This window comes from Sceloporus occidentalis, unplaced genomic scaffold (genome assembly GCF_023333645.1).
Source record: "Sceloporus occidentalis isolate IW3139 unplaced genomic scaffold, rSceOcc1.0.p SCAF_396, whole genome shotgun sequence".
NCBI lineage: Eukaryota > Metazoa > Chordata > Lepidosauria > Squamata > Phrynosomatidae > Sceloporus > Sceloporus occidentalis.
Genome location: NW_028317376.1, coordinates 148,221 through 162,997, shown reverse-complemented (window position 1 = coordinate 162,997; position 14,777 = coordinate 148,221). Strand labels below are relative to the sequence as shown.

At 38.7% G+C, this 14,777-nt stretch overlaps 1 protein-coding gene across 1 annotated transcript; it reads left to right on the top strand.

The window, feature by feature from the left end:
* Positions 1–9,442: 9,442 nt before the first annotated feature.
* Positions 9,443–13,331, top strand: LOC149273210 (leucine-rich repeat-containing protein 14B-like). The gene is made up of 2 exons (XM_089506593.1): positions 9,443–10,347; positions 12,686–13,331. The coding sequence occupies exons 1-2, from the start codon at positions 9,443–9,445 to the stop codon at positions 13,329–13,331; spliced, it is 1,551 nt and encodes a 516-aa protein (XP_089362719.1).
* The last annotated feature ends 1,446 nt before the right edge of the window (positions 13,332–14,777 follow it).

Genomic DNA, 14,777 nt, shown 5'->3' with positions numbered 1-14,777 from the left:
CACATCCAGATCGTCAGCAGTCAACCCAGAGTCATCCGACTTTTAAAACAGGCAAAACAAACGTGTTAATAGAGCTGTCAGCTGGTCGAATATCTACCTCTTTTTTGTCCTCCAGGCTGTCGGTTCTGCACATGGCAAACCGGCATGGCTGAGGAAGAAACATTTACAGGTTTTACATGTTCCCTTAAGTGGTTTTTACTAGGGACGCACGAAAACAAACACCCCTCACTAATAGTTTCCGTACTGTCCTGTTTCATATGATTAACCCCTGACTTCTGACTTGCAAATTTGGAAAGAGTTAAAACACCTGCAGGGACTTCAATTGTCAAAGGGCTGTCCTGCAACACCTCTTTAGTTTCTGCCCCTCTTATCCATACCCCATTCTGTTTCCTTGCCTTATCCCTCCTCCCAGCAACCTGTTGGCACTGATCTCTAGTTGATACTGTTGCCACATTTACCACTGGGAGCACACCATCTTGTAATAATGGGGAGGTCATGGCCCTGTTAATCGTCCTGCCATCTTTATCATTAGGTAGGGGTGGCTCTTCTAAATGTACATTGGTATGTATGTTTAAATGTGGAGAAGTCTTTGTCAGTGACTCACTAATACTACAAGGGTTGTAAGCAACTTTGTGTACCTGCCTAAGCCTTCTCACTACCGATTTCCACTTTTTAAACATCTCTGCAGTAGAAATACCATTTATCTCTTCTCTGGGTACACCATTCTGTAACAAGTCATGCCACATTTGCCTTCTAGTCATCCTACTCGGATTCCCATCCGACTTTTGTGCTGAAAATTGCACTCTAGCCTTTTCTGATTTATAAACCCTCTTAGTGTCCTTGGTTTCCATGTTTAACTCTTCTATCTCAGCCAATAGGGTGGTTACATGGTGTATTTTTCTATTGTTTCCCATTCCATAGAGCAGAGATAGCAGGGGAACTTTTAGATATGGCGGTGCAGTCTTTAGAAGCTTTGACCGCATGCTAGCTGTAAAATCCTCCATATCAGGGCCTTCCCAATTACCCTTGTTCAATCCTGCAACACAACCCATAATCCTTACATGATTTATGGCATCTTTAATTGTTACCCATGGGGTCGATGGCTCAATATCTGAGTGTGATGGATAAACTTGTAATAAAGCATGGCGAACCATGTCTACCAATGAAAAGTTCCCCCTAATCTCTCTCACCCTCCGTAATGCCTGCATGAGCTGCAGATTCAGTGTCAGCTGCCCCATACTTATGGCTTCCCTTGCACCCAACAGCACACTGTCAGCTCCTCCATCCCACATGCGTAGTAATCACTCGCCCACATTTTCACCCACTTGCTGTTTATGTGTCTTAGCCAGCTCAATGAGCTCCATATGTGTGTAACTCTTTACCACTTCCTTCATCTCATCACGTGCACCATTTCTCCAACCAATGCTCCCTATCTTGGTCGCAGTGTATTCTCCTTTTCTGCTGTTGTATAATGATAGGACAGGCCTGTCGCCGGTCCAGTTCATTATCATCTTCAGAAAAGGACACATACGCATCATCGGATGACCGGGGAGTCTCTGCAGGATCCCATGTGGGATCTGCCACCATGCTCGCACCTTACTTACAGGCTCTAGTTTTCTACATCTCTGCAACCTCCTGTGCTTGATCTTGCTTACCATTAAGTTAGTACATTTCTCTTCTAGAGCAGCCAAATGGCACGCATTACTACGCATACATTCTTTGGTCATAACTAAAGAATCTTTGACTTCCTGCAACTCTGTCTTCAATGCTTCATTTCTCTGCACCTCGCGGCTAAGGGCCTGCACAACTATCCAGCCTGTGGTGGCAGCGGCTTTCCGCTCTTTCTTGGAGTAAACTCCTAGGTCTAAACGTAATGCCTGCACACCAAGTTCAGTACCAGCATCAGGATAGACTGGAGCTGCATATTTTATCAGTTCCTCAGAAATGGCTTTCCAACTACCAAATTCTGCCCATACAGGAATTGTTCCATATTTTGATCTTTCTTGCCCTGCTACAGCTGCTTTCTGTTTGAGTGTTCTGAACATCTTTACACACTATTACAAGCGAGTTCTATGCACTAGACTCTCTACTGTAATATAGGGGTATGCACTAGAGTTTAAACACACAAACACATGGCTTTAGAGCACTAGAGTGTAAACATACAAATCTGTAACTTTATGCGATAAATGCACAGTAAATACACGGTATTCTCATTAATAATCTTTACTGTATCCTGCCGACTACGCCAATTGTTGTGGTCGTGGCCTGTTTTATGCAAAATTATGCTAATATTTAAATACACAATTTAGACAAAACACATCTAACAATACAACAATAAATTTGATTCAGGAATACAGTTAAATTATGTAAAGACGAATACCAACAGATGTTATGATATATAATGATATACTTTATTAATACCTCTAGCGGTACAAACAATATATCAAAAAAGGTTACCATAACAAAGTTACAGACAGTCAACAATTATATTCTAATAACATTGTAATAACATATGTACTTAACTTCAGAGAGTATCAGCATATCAAATGACTCCTTTGGTGTTCAGTTTCCAAAATGGCTCTAGATACCAGGATCATATAGAAGACTTTAAAGGATTCTTTCAGTAGTTGTTTTCTAATTCTTAGTTACAATACTAGGCACTTAACTAGTCCTAGCTTCTTGGCACTTAACTAGCCCAAGATGGAAGAGCAGCTTTCTATTTCATACTTCTTCTCTGGCAAACTTTCACAGCTCCCTTAGCTTCTGCCATGCTGCTTCCTTCCTGTCCTTCCAGTCTCCTCTGCTCCTCCCCCTTCTTCCTGGAGTTCCTGATATCCCATTGTTCTTGGTATAGCCCACATGGCCTTTCATCTAGGTAGCCATTATCTATGGTCTTAGATAAACAATAGATGTACACATCACTCACTCTATAGTGCTACCTGGTGGTAGAGGTAAGGCACTTCTTAAACAATAGAACTAATTGGTATTGTAATATATGCCACAGTTAGGGGAGTGGTTTATCCAAAGGGAGATACAGATATTGCGTCTGTGACGTGAATCACTAATAATGGACGATGCAATCCATGTCCACAACAGATGCCCAAAAGGCTTTCGATCGGGTGAATTGGAGATTCTTAAAAGAAATCCTTCGAGCCTTTTGGTTTTAATGGACCCTCCCTTTGTTTAATAATGGCGCTTTATTCAAATCCGGTGGCTAAAATAAAAGGGCCCATGTTAGACTCGGATTGTTTCCTTATTCGAAATGGTACTCGGCAAGGATGCCCACTGGCTCCTTTGCTATATGCTCTAACAATCGAGCCTCTTGCGATGTTTATCAGAAACTCTATGAACATTCAGGGTATAAAAATTGGTAAATACGATTATCGTATTAGTCTTTATGCCGATGATGTTCTCTTAACAATGTCCTCTCAGTCGATATCTGTTCCTGCTTTGCTTGAAGGAGTTGCGAGATTTGGACAATACTCTAATTATAAACTTAATATATCTAAAACGCAGATAATTCCATTTTATCTATCAGAATCTCAGATAAATTTAATTCAAACACAGCTTCAAATTAACGATTATTCTACACAGATAGACTATCTAGGGATTAAAATTCGAGCAGTCTTGGAAGAAATTTCTGTTCTAAATCACAAAAAACTCTTTCTAGAGGTAAAATCTATGTTTTATACCTGGGGAAAAATCAAGACCTCATGGTTGGGAAGAATTAATATCCTTAAGGCCTACATTATACCCAAAATTCTTTATCTTTTCAGATTAATTCCCTTCCAAGTTCCCAACCAAACGATTATAGATTGGGATAATTTATTTTCTCGATTTGTTTGGGTGGCAAAGATGGTTAGATTACCAACAGATCTGCTTAAGAGAGATACAGAAGTTGGAGGCCTAGGCTATCCAGATCTAAAAAGTTTGTATGAAGCCTCCCAAATATATTTTATGATAGCTTGGAATCTTGTAAAAGAAAAGGAGGATCCAGGATGGTACAACATAGAGAGATATATTTGTAAAAATTCTGATCCATTTCTATTTTTTTGGATGCCTCGAACCCATTTTAAAAAGAAAAAAATTCCTAGTTTAATAATTAATACTACTTTATCTTCTTTTTATAAAATCCAAAAAAGAACGAAAGATAAAGTATTATTTACAAAAAACTGCCCTATAGATGTCCTGTCCTTTTTTATTCTGGACCTATCACTCCATAATTGTAAGTTGCTAGGTATAATGGAAATAGGAGATCTCTATACTGGAACCCAAATTGCCTCCTTTCCCTCTCTGATCGTGGTATTTGGAATACCTTCAAATTATCTATTTAAATATATTAGACTTAAACATCTTTTAATATACAATCCTCCTCCTGACACCTCTCCTTGGTTTAAATTTATTACTTCTTGTACTTCCAAAAGGACAATCTCTAAGATATCGAAATTCTTTAAGGATAATAAAATCCTTAAGAAAAGTAACGCTCAGAAACAGTGGGAGAAAGATTTTGAGTTTTCGGTCTCCCTACAACCTTGGAACATGGGCTGGGCGGTTACTAGAAGAGCAACCCATTGTCTAAATCTTCAAGAACACTTCTTTAAACTTATATACAGATGGTACATGGTCCCGGTCCGGATAGCTAAATTCCAACCAGTAAAGGGAGCTCTTTGTTGGCGTCGTCATTTGGATACAGGCACACATAAACATATTTGGTGGGACTGTGTATATCTATCTCAATTAAAATTACAAATAACTGATTTATTTTTAAAACTATTTGGATTTAATATAACGTTATCTCCGCAGAACTTTCTTTTTCATATTGATTTCCCTAGAATCAATAGGAATGAACAAATTCTTTGGATTAATGTCTTATTAGCTTTTAAAATCTGTTTGGCAAGGAATTGGATGAGTCAAACTCTCCCAACATGGTTAGAGATTGAAAATCAAATAAAAGTACTTTTTTAAAGAGGCTAATATAATAGAGAAATATGAATTGATTTGGCACCGTTGGCTACATATAGCTATCTAAATGATAAAGTATACCTATGCATTGATATAATTCTTTATATATTGAACTCCGTGGCAACCATTTTTTGAATCCCTCCTCTTCTCTACCCAAGACCCCTCTACCGGGAAGCAGAATGTGTGCATGAGAATATGCATGAAGAGTATTACAGGATTGAATTTTGATTGTTAGTTTAACAAATTGATATACTGCATTCTCCGTATACTCTATTATATTTTATTCATAAATTGAAGTCTGCCTTTGTTTTTTAATGTTTGTTTATTGAAATATTTAATAAAGAATGAATAAAAAAAAAAATACAAGTAGCATTTTTGCTATTTCAATACATTTTTTTTTCAGGTATGGATTTACAGCTCCTGGTATATGTCACTTCAAAACAACACCCTAATATATGTTCAGCAGCAGAACATATATGTTCAGCAAAGAACCCCGCAATATGTGTTCAGCAACATCTTCTGGGTATAGTGATACCACTAATGCATATGTGTATTGGGTAGTTTGGGGGCTAAAAGGCCACATTTGGGACATGCACAATTCACATTACCTCATTCTTTTTTCACAAAACAGTAGTCAGCAAAGTGTATTTTTGTATATTTCTATTTTTAAGAAAATGTATTTTAGGTAAATGAGGAGTGCTGTAGGTGGTGGAAAGTGTCTTTTGCTAATTTTGTAAACATGCTACATATAATGGAATTTGTTTTGTTTTTAAATGTATATTGTTTACAATTTGTTTTCACCATTACAGCAATTAGGGGGTCCCCCTAAAGTGTTCCACTGTGCAGTAGAGGGTTTCCTCCAGTGATTTAGTGGCAGGGCTCCCGATCTGGGTCTTTATAGACTCAGAGAGTCCCTGCCAAATCATTAATGATGACGTTGCTGGAAGGAAATGTCTGAACATAAGTTAGTGCATTTAAATGCCTATTGAATGTAACAATATTGTTACATTTTGGCTGTCAGGGGAGAATAAGCCTTAAGATTTGACAGCCTTATCTCAGTTCACCGGCAGGGGTTTAACTCTGCCAGTGCCGAAACCCCATGACATGCTTGGCCCTCAAGGTTTTTTGTCACATATTCCCTATGTCACTGGTCCTTAAGGGGTTATATGTATCAATAGACTGAAATGATAAGTATTATCATGGCATGTGCCAGTCTAAGTGTATGTCAGAATTGTAAGGAGGTTTCCCATCACACACCCACCCACATCTCCACCATCACCAGCCATCCCAACTACCGCCTTCAGCCCCCATTTGCCCTTGCAGCCTGCACAGCCACCTCCGTCCCTCAACTACCTTCGTCACTTCCAAAAAATTGCACACCCAAAACTGCCCACCTCAGCCCCTGTCACGGAGCTGGATAGTCCTACCGATTACCTCCAGCAAAACCCACATTAACATAAAACAAGATATTGGGATATAAACCACCTCGTTAATCTGCCTTCCAGAGGCAACAGGGGCAGTAAAGAGATTAACAGTACAATAGGGTCCCAACCTCCACTGGCTGTCAGGCCTCTCCAGTGGCCCCAGTGATGGAGGGTTCTGTCACAGCCCCCATCTGGTGCCTTACCCTCCCAACTGCTCCCTCCAGCCAACTCAGCTCATCTTTCTCCTCCATTCCCAATTGCTTTCTTCAGCCAATTCAGACCTCCTTTCTCATTTTCGCATCTGCCCCCTTCAACCACAACAGTTCCCACATCTTTACCCTCACCTGCCTGCTTCAGTCCCTATCTGCACCCTGACTCACCACCTGCACTCTTCAGCTGCTTCGGTCACTTCCTTCACCCCCAACTTGTCACATGAGGTCGCTTACTGACTGCAAGAGAACCACGGTAAATTATTTGAGTACTAAGACAGCAGGTAAGAGGGTTAATGTAGCTAAAGGGGGCAAGCCGGAAAGATAAAGGGCTAAGGTCACCTAAGGGGGTAGAGATAGTGAATCTTTACAGCCTAACAGAGGGAGTCTGATCAGCTTCTAGTATGCATGCACAGCCAACACGCCAACTGGGGTAAAACATGATGATTGTATATATCATTAATTTCAAGTGACATCCCACCCCAACATAAATAAAAACAGTAAGGGCAGTGTATGTTTATATGTGTGTTCATGGGCATGTTTATGGCCAGGTGTGTCTAAAGGCAGTGTAAATAAAGTAACCTCTGTAAAAATATAGCGAGGGGCACAATTTTCCCTTCTTGCGTTTGGTACATATGAAGATAGCTATGGCTCTGCTGAGCTACTTCATGGCTGGAACCAAATCAAGAGTTCCTGCAGCTGATCTTCGCCCTGATGACCATTCAAGGCCCGCAGCTTCTCCTACAATGCCTGCACTGCAGACATCTTCTTCTATAGACAGAAATCAGGTCATAGCAGATTACTAATACAAATCACTGGACGGTCATCTAAGTCACCTAGTTATATAGACTACAGACCTACCCATATTCCCTTTCAAACCCACCCTGTCCGGTCTTTTTTTTTTTATATATCAATCTTTATTAAGAATATTTTTCAAAAATAAAAATTAAACAAATAACAAAGACATTCAATAATTTCAAAGTATTAAAACAAAGTGGGTTGATAGAAGTAATATCACATGATGATAAATATACCCAACATAATCTATATTAGGATTTCTCATTCAAATTACTAACAATCATACCAATCTTGCGTGAGAGAGATTCGGAGGAGGGAGGAGAGGGAGTATAGACACAGATTCAATGAGAAGGGTCATGGAGATAAATATGGGTATATTATCAGTATTTTAAATTTTTTACAATGCACAGGAATCATTATCCAATATATAGAAGCCACCTATGCCAAATCGTCTTATATTTCTCTTCTGCATTAGATCTCTTAAAGAAGTATTTTTCAGCGGAACATTGTTGATTAATCTGAGTTTTAACCTCAGGCCATATAGGAAGAGTCGAATTTCTCCAATTCCTAGCTAAGCAGATTTTAACTGCTAGTAGGATGTTTAGCCAGAGAGTTAAATCATTTCTGTTCATATCAGGTAGATCTAAATGGAGAAGAAACCCCTGTAGGGAAAATATTAAATTAAATCCAAATAACGTTAAAAAGAGATTGGTTAGTTGAGTTTTAATCTGACTTAAACCCGAGCACTCCCACCAAATATGTTTGTGTGTACCTGTTTCAATATGACATCGCCAACAAAGAGCACTTTGTTTAACAAGGCGGACTGGTACCATATACCATCTATGCATGAGTTTATAAAACTGTTCATGGAGGTTCAAACAGTGAGACGCTTTTCGAGTAACTTGCCATGCTTTGTTCCAGTTAGATAAGGAAATAGGTAAATCAAAATCCTTCTCCCATTGTTTTTGTGCCTTACTCTTCTCATAATTTTTGTTAACCTTAAAGATTTTCAAAATTTGGGATATTAAATTCTTAGGGGTACTAGAAGTAACAAATTTAAACCAAGGAGTAGACTCAACTGGCAAATGAATAGTAAGGAAATGCTTGAGTCTAATATACTTGAAAATGTCTTTAGCTGGTATATCATATACTTCAATCAATAAGGGGAAAGGGGCCATTTGGGATCCGATAAAAAGATCGCCTATCTTTTCCACACCCAATAATCTCCAGCTTTCCAGCGAGAGGTCAGGGATGAAAAAAGAAAGGACATCAATCGGACAACAGTTAGTAAATACAATCCCATCTTCCAAGCGTTTCTTAATTTTAAAGAAAGTAGATAAGACATTATTGATAATAAGACTAGAAATTTTTTTATTTTTAAATTGAGTTTGAGGCATCCAAAAAAATAGGAAAGGATCTGATTTTTTACACACATGGTTCTCTATATCGTACCAACCTGGAACATTTTTCTCATTTGTCAAGTTCAAGGCTAACATGAAAGATATTTGCGAGGCTTCATATAACTCGTTCAAATCCGGGTAGCCAAGACAAAAATGACTAGACCACAGCCTACTTCTTCTTTATGGTGATTTTGTTGGCAATTTGTCCACAGGATTTGGCTGTAGTTTTGACCCATGTTCTCCTAGCGCCATATGGAAAAAAAAATCTGTAGTTTGGTTTCTGCAGATACTACCCAATTCTGACCAGGAACCTGAAATTTGACTGCCGCAAAGCAAAAAAAAAATCAAGAAATTAATAGAACATTTATTTAAAATTAATTATTAAAGGCAATATTTACTATTGCTTTCAATAATTACTATGTAACTGTATTATTAGATAGTAGGCATATTGCTCTCATGCTGAACAAAGAACTAAGAACTTCCCGCTGCTAGTGCAAATCATAAAAAATAATTGCCATGGCACAGATAAAAATAAAATAGACCTGTGACTCAGCTGTTGCCGTCAGCTGCTTCTAAAAATAAAAAAGCTTCTACGAACTATTTTGTTCATTCCTACTAGCAGACAACAAGTAAGCTTCATCGTGAAAGGATGAAGACACTTAAGTTCATTGGGGCTGAAGCATTTATTTTTAATGAAGAATATGCCAAGAAAAACATGAAGACTGTTGCTCACAATCTTTACCCACTTCTGTTGAAGGCATGTTATTTAAACGAGAAAGTGGAAGTAATCCACACATTGGTAGAAAACTGGCCACATGAAGATTTTATTCTTGGAAAAATACTAGGTAAAACTATCGACTGTCCTGAAGATCTCACTCATTGGTCATGTCGACTAAGTTTGGTTGCATGTTTAAGGGGCTTGAAGAATTACGTGTTAAATTCTTCTTCGTTGTATTCAAAGAAACTTAAATCGGTGGATATTACAGGTATAAAGGATATTGAATGTCAGCCATGCAAGTGCAAGAAGACTTTGGGAAGGTGGGCAAGGACAGAGCTGCTCTCACAGACTTGTTTTGATCTTCTGATTGAAATGGCAAATGGGGAACTCAGTGCATCTATATCTAATCTTGACATTGATGTGTTGTGTAACCTTTTTGTTACGGAAAGGAATTATGAGGTTGTGGTTCAAGCTTTACTGATGAGACATCATTGTCCTCTCAAGATTCGATGTGTTGATCTCAGAGCTGATAGTCTATCCTCACAAAGACTTTTTTACATATTAAAGCTTGCTGAACCAGACTCACTACATAAATTAGAAATAGTTCACAATGTTCGACTAGATCTTTATGATCTTAAAGTTCTTCTTAATAATTTAAATTTCCCAAAACTGTTTTCCCTTACTTTTCCTGCCAGAACATTTAATGTTCCTAGGTATACAACAGAAGATGACATTGTTTTGAGCAGCATTGGTGAGAAACTAAGCAACATGACACAACTGACTGAACTAAGCCTTTCATTTTCTACTCTGACAGGGAAAATAAGAAAACTACTAAGGTAAGGATGTTTGATGTTTTTTAGTAGCATTAGGCTTATTGTATTTTTTTGAACAAGGTATTATGAAACCCAGCACCAAATGATGTACACCAGGAGAAACAAAGATCAGTGTGCTATTCCCCAAAACACACGTTTGTGAAATAAATAACCCAAATACCAAATATCACACTGTGCTTAGTGCTTCAAGTAAATAAAAAACATGATTGTGTTTTATTTAAGGATTAATAACTGGTGACATGTAAAAAAAAGAAGAATTATATTGTAGTATACACTGTGCTATAAATATGCATGAATTGGGTTTATTTTGTTGCAGTAACAGACAGAGTAGATATAATGGGCCAAGCAATATCTCCAAATGGTGAAACAACTGCAACCCTGACGTCAGAAATATAAGACAAATGTTTAGGATAATTGTAAATTGTGCATAGGTTTTTTGAAATGTAGTATCTTACAGCTCAATGTGTGGTGCAGCAGTTCTATATTCTTAAAAGAAAGTTAAAAGAAAGTTTTATCAGTGTCCCTACGAAATTCTGTATGGAATTGAATCACCGGTCCCAGTTTGTGACACGGTTCGCCTAAAAAGTAAGGGTTCTTCTAAGCGTGATGGCAATTGCTTTTTCCTTTGCGTTTTATATCGTCAACGGGTACGGAACTGCTACACTACAAACTGAGATGTAAGATACATTTTAAAAAAACTTACAAGAGAAGACAATTTTTCAGATGGACTGTAAATTGTATCTGAGGTCATGCCTATCCCTAGGGCCGGATTAATAGCATCATGGGCCTGGTGCCAAGGAATTTGGTGGGCCTTTTTACGGAAATAAAATAGACAGAATCTTAACTCCTTGGCATCCATGTGTACTGAATAAAGAGAACATCAGTGCTAGGCAGATAATATAGGATTGAATCTTACATGATGGGACTGGCAGTATCAGTAAACTAAAAATGTCATCATACACCTGAAGCCACCATTTGGCACCACTAATCCTTTTTAATAAAATTTGCAGATTGAAATAGAGTAAATAACACAAATCCCTTACTTTTCTTCTCATGGATTTCTGGGCTTAGAAGTCCTCTGAAGTGACTACAAATTCAGGAGGCGTTTTATCTCTGGATAAGTAACAATTAAATAATTCAATTTATTCCTACAATAAGTAAAGTGCCAGGAAACAGATGACCAACCAGACACACCAGGACAGGCTCTGCCACACCAACACCCAAACACACACCAGGATAGGCCCTGCCACACCAACACCCAAACACACACACCAGGACAGGCCCTGCCACACCAACACCCAAACTCACACACCAGGACAGGTTCTGCAACACCAACACCCAAGCACACACACACCAGGACGGGTTCTGCAACACCAACACCCAAACACACACACCAGGACAGGCTTTGCCACACTGACACCCACATCAGGACGGGTTAACAATATTTTTTCACACTGCTTATGTCTTTTGTGTTTTTGCCCCCTTGTGTATCGCCCCCAACCTGCCCACAGAGCACTCTGCCTCTAGAAATGCCTTATGCCCCCCATTTAACACCCCCCCCAAACTTACCGGTGCTTCTGACTTCCCTGTCATATAGCCGGGGCAGCGTGTAGATCCCACACACTTACGCTGCAGCCGGAAGGAGGCGTGGCTAGCAGCGGGGGTTGTCTGCGTCCATCGCGCAGACCTTCCCCGACTGTCAGAGATCAGAGTTCCCGGCACCGGTGCAGCACCGGCACCGGTGCGGGGAACTCTGATCTCTGACAGCCGGGGAAGGTCTGTGTGATGGACGCAGACAACTCCCGCTGCTAGCCACACCTCCTTCCTGCTGCAGCGGAAGTTGTCTACGCGAATCGCGTAGACATCTACACGCAGCTACACACTGGGGACTCAGAAGTACCGGTAAGTGGGGCGGGGGGGGAGACAGGAGGATCCAGGTCCCCTGCAGCTGCGGGGGATCTGGATCTTAGTAGTCTCATAGTCAGACCTATTTGAAGTCTGATTATAAGACGACCCCGATTATAAGACGCGGGGTATTTTTCAGAGCATTTGCTCTGAAAAAAACCTCGTCTTATAATCGAGCAAATACGGTAAATGTTTGTATCATATACCCAGTCTCTCGTCTCTTCTACAAGCTATACATATTGAGATCCCTTAGTCTTTCTTCATGGCTGTTAGCCTGTAAACCAGACATATTGGCTCTTTTTAGGAACACCGGTATATATATATATATGTATGTTAATCAGCATTTGAATGCTGTAACGAATAAAAAAATATAACATGTCATACATACATCGAAATATTACTTTTAAAATATTAAAGTATTTGTATTATTTTTCAGTGTCATGAATACACCTCTAAAAACACTGGAAGTCGCCAACTGCTCTCTGAACAATATAGACATGGCGTACTTGGCTAATAGCCTCCATGCAGATCATTTGGAAGTACTGGATCTCAGTGGACACAATGTCACAAGCCAATTTCCATCAATGTTCTTTAAGCTTCTTTCTAAGGCTTCTCAGACACTGAAAATGTTGGTTCTTGAAGAATGTGATATTGGTGATATGCATGTCGATCTGCTAGCATTGGGTCTGTCACATTGTTGCAGATTGCAGGAGTTTAAGTTTCTTGGAAACCCTATGACATCACTAGCTCTTATGCACTTATTCAACATATTTGTTGATCTTCCTATGTTTAAGTACATTGAATTTCCTGTACCAAAAGACTGCTATCCTTATGACGTCCTTTACCCTCTAGATGAAGAAACGCTAACTAAATTTGACCACCAAAAATATAACAGTATAAAGGAATCCCTTCTATTGATTTTGACACAAGCTAACCGTGAAGACATATTAGCTGTTACACCCCTTTTTGGAACTTACGATCCAGCAATCCAAGAGACCAGCAATGAACTTGGAGCCCATTTACTTACATCTTTTAAAGAAGCACTAGAAAATATTACAATATCATTGCAAAAGTTAAAATAAGCCCACAATCATGCAAGTGTTTGTAATATAAAAGTTCTATTTCAAGTTTTGTAGATGAATGCAAAATTAACCCACTTTTAATCAATCTGCAACAAAAACTGGTTGAAAGCAGCTTCAATTATCTAACCCATCACATGAGATTGTTATACAGTAAGTAATAACAGTATGGTATAACAATACTAATGTTGTGCCTTATTGTTGATGACCTTGGGCTCAACTTAACGACCAGTCTAAAAATAGTGTATTACAGCTATCCATGGTTGCACTCACATATTCAATGGTTAATGTGTGCTCCATGGAATATGTGAGTGCAACACCCAATTTATAAAGGTGGATTGTACCCTAGCTGTATTACACTAATTGTGTTTTTTGCTCCTTTTTTCTCTTACTTTAAGACTTATTGCATTAAGAAGCCATCTACATCCAGAACTTATATACAGGTTATGTAAATGTATGCTTACCAACAGATTTATGCTAGAGTGCACTTAATACTTTATCTGCACTATTTCATGTGATATTCTCGCTGTATGTGGAGGGGAAACCACAAAAATCATTGATATGATTAAATAAAAGCTAGTGTTAAATAATGTAGACTCACACAAATCTTGGCCATTCTCCATCTGCCCCAAATGCTAATGCAGCGCTCCTCCAGGAGGCACAACACAGTTGGACTCGCTTCATCTCCGTTCTTGACATTCAAATGGGCAAATGAGCGGGTGTCAGGAGGAAGCAGAAATGTGTAGAGCAAGGTAAAATCAGGCTCAACGGGATCGACTTCACACAGTTTGAATATTAAATAATGTATATAATATAAATTATACAATGTATTTATTGTATTCAATGATGTATTAATAAGCCATAAGTGTGCAGACAATGCACAGAGACTTGTCTTTAATGTCTTTAATGTCTTTTATGAGGTTTCCATAAAATGAAAATATTGATATTGAATTTGTCATAATGTTTGACTCTTGTTATTACAATATAATGTTATGTGATTAAGTGAGATCATATCCATAGAAACCTTTGTACACCATAGAGAATAGTCATGATTGAAAAGTACAACTGATGTTTAGTGTATTAAATATGGATTATCCACAGTTCATATTTTTTACTGCCTTTGGTTCTGTCCAGTGATTATTCATTACTGCAGAAAAGTACACGTCTAAACAAATTCTTAAATAAATGTTTCAATTGACAGCATCTTGGGGTCCTCTTTGGAATAGTAACAGAGACCATACATTTCTCATCATCTACCAAAAAATGGATTTACCCTCAATGGCCTACAGTAGATATAATGTATGATCGTTTGCTTCATAAATTCAGGGTGGACTGGGTATAATCCTCTAGAAATAGAGTGATATTTCCATATATATTTCCAAAAAGGTCCATCAATATTACACATTATGACATTTGAGAAGGGGTAGAGGTGGTAGATAGCGAGAAGGG